The sequence below is a fragment of the Pyxicephalus adspersus genome, chromosome 1 (assembly GCF_032062135.1).
Source record: "Pyxicephalus adspersus chromosome 1, UCB_Pads_2.0, whole genome shotgun sequence".
NCBI classification, from domain to species: Eukaryota; Metazoa; Chordata; class Amphibia; order Anura; family Pyxicephalidae; genus Pyxicephalus; species Pyxicephalus adspersus.
The window spans coordinates 147,807,632-147,809,170 of record NC_092858.1 but is presented as its reverse complement, the minus strand read 5'-3'; the positions used below and the strand labels follow the sequence as shown (position 1 = coordinate 147,809,170).

Here is a 1,539-nt window from a genome sequence, read left to right as displayed (position 1 = left end):
GGAGTACCTGGAGGAAACACATGCAAACACTGGGATAACCTGCAAACTCCATGCAGATAGTGTCCTGACCAAGGTTCAAACCCATTTGACCTAGCATTGCAAAGGCCAGAGTGCTAACATCTGAGCCACTGTGCTGCCCAATATGATAATTTTACGTTTTTTTTTTTTACCGCACGACAAGGACATGCCCGACAGAATTGCATGTCCTAATAAATATGCGCTCTTTGTGGATATCCACAGCTTTGTAGAAGCTTATTTATTTACTCTGCAATTTCATATTTGAAAAACTGACCAAAATGTTTTCTGATTTTTATAATATAGGTTAAAACATGGGGGACTGGTCTATCTTGGGACGTCTACTAACAGAGGTTCAGAACCATTCAACTGTAATTGGAAAAATATGGCTGACAATGCTCCTGATATTTCGAATTCTTTTGGTAACACTGGTGGGAGATGCTATGTATGGTGATGAACAGTCTAAATTCACTTGTAATACCCTGCAGCCTGGCTGCAACAACGTGTGTTATGATAGCTTTGCCCCAGTCTCACATTTAAGATTCTGGATATTTCAAATTGTTCTAGTGTCTACACCCTCCATTTTTTACATAATCTATGTCCTGCACAAAATTGCCAAAGATGAGAAGAGTGAAATAGAAAGGGCCTACATCATGGAACTTCTTCAAAGCTTATCCACTGGGGAACATTTCCTAAAGACCAAAAAAAGTGCAGATGCAGATGAATTGGTGGAGGTCAAAGATACATCTAAGAAGGTGGAGAGGTTCAAACCAAAGTTTAATAATGATCCGGTCCGAGGCCCCATTCCTGTGTTTGACAAGATGCATGTTATTTATATTGTTCATGTGGTGCTCAGGTCAATTATGGAAGCGGTGTTCTTAGTTGGACAATACTACCTTTATGGCTTTGAAGTACCTCATCTTTTCCAGTGTCACACCTACCCTTGTCCTACTGCAACAGACTGTTTTGTCTCCAGAGCTACAGAGAAGACAGTCTTTCTTAACTTTATGTTTGGAGTTGGTCTTGGCTGTTTTATTTTGAACATTGTGGAGCTGCATTATCTAGGATGGTTCTATGTATTTAGAGTCTTATCAGTTGCTTGCAATACTTGCTGTGAATTCAAGAGCAAGAAGAAAAAGAGGCCCATGGTATTATATCCTGAGCAGAATAGTCTACTTATACATCTAAAGGATACTATACAAGAAAAATTTGTCCTGAAGACCTCAACAAGCCTTTCCCCGGACAGAATTGGCTGCCTACCCTCTCCACCCGTAAACACGATTTCCTTCACAAACGATGATGCAGATGATACTACCTCAAGGAAGAGCCCAGATATTAAACATTGCAATGTAACCAAGATAGGCAAGGGCAAGAAATCATGGCTTTGAGAAATTACTCTTAAAATTGTCATAGTGTTTTTGGTGTTGTTGAAGAACACGTGGTATTGAACTGTTTGGTGCACATCTGGGTGAATATTAGTCTAAAATTGAATGGCTCTGTAAAAATATATTTTTAAACTATGAA

At 39.3% G+C, this 1,539-nt stretch overlaps 1 protein-coding gene across 1 annotated transcript; it reads left to right on the top strand.

The window, feature by feature from the left end:
• The first annotated feature begins 329 nt into the window (after positions 1-329).
• Positions 330-1,539, top strand: LOC140322677 (gap junction delta-2 protein-like). Its single transcript, XM_072399240.1, has one exon. The coding sequence runs from the start codon at positions 330-332 to the stop codon at positions 1,401-1,403; it is 1,074 nt and encodes a 357-aa protein (XP_072255341.1). The 3' UTR covers positions 1,404-1,539.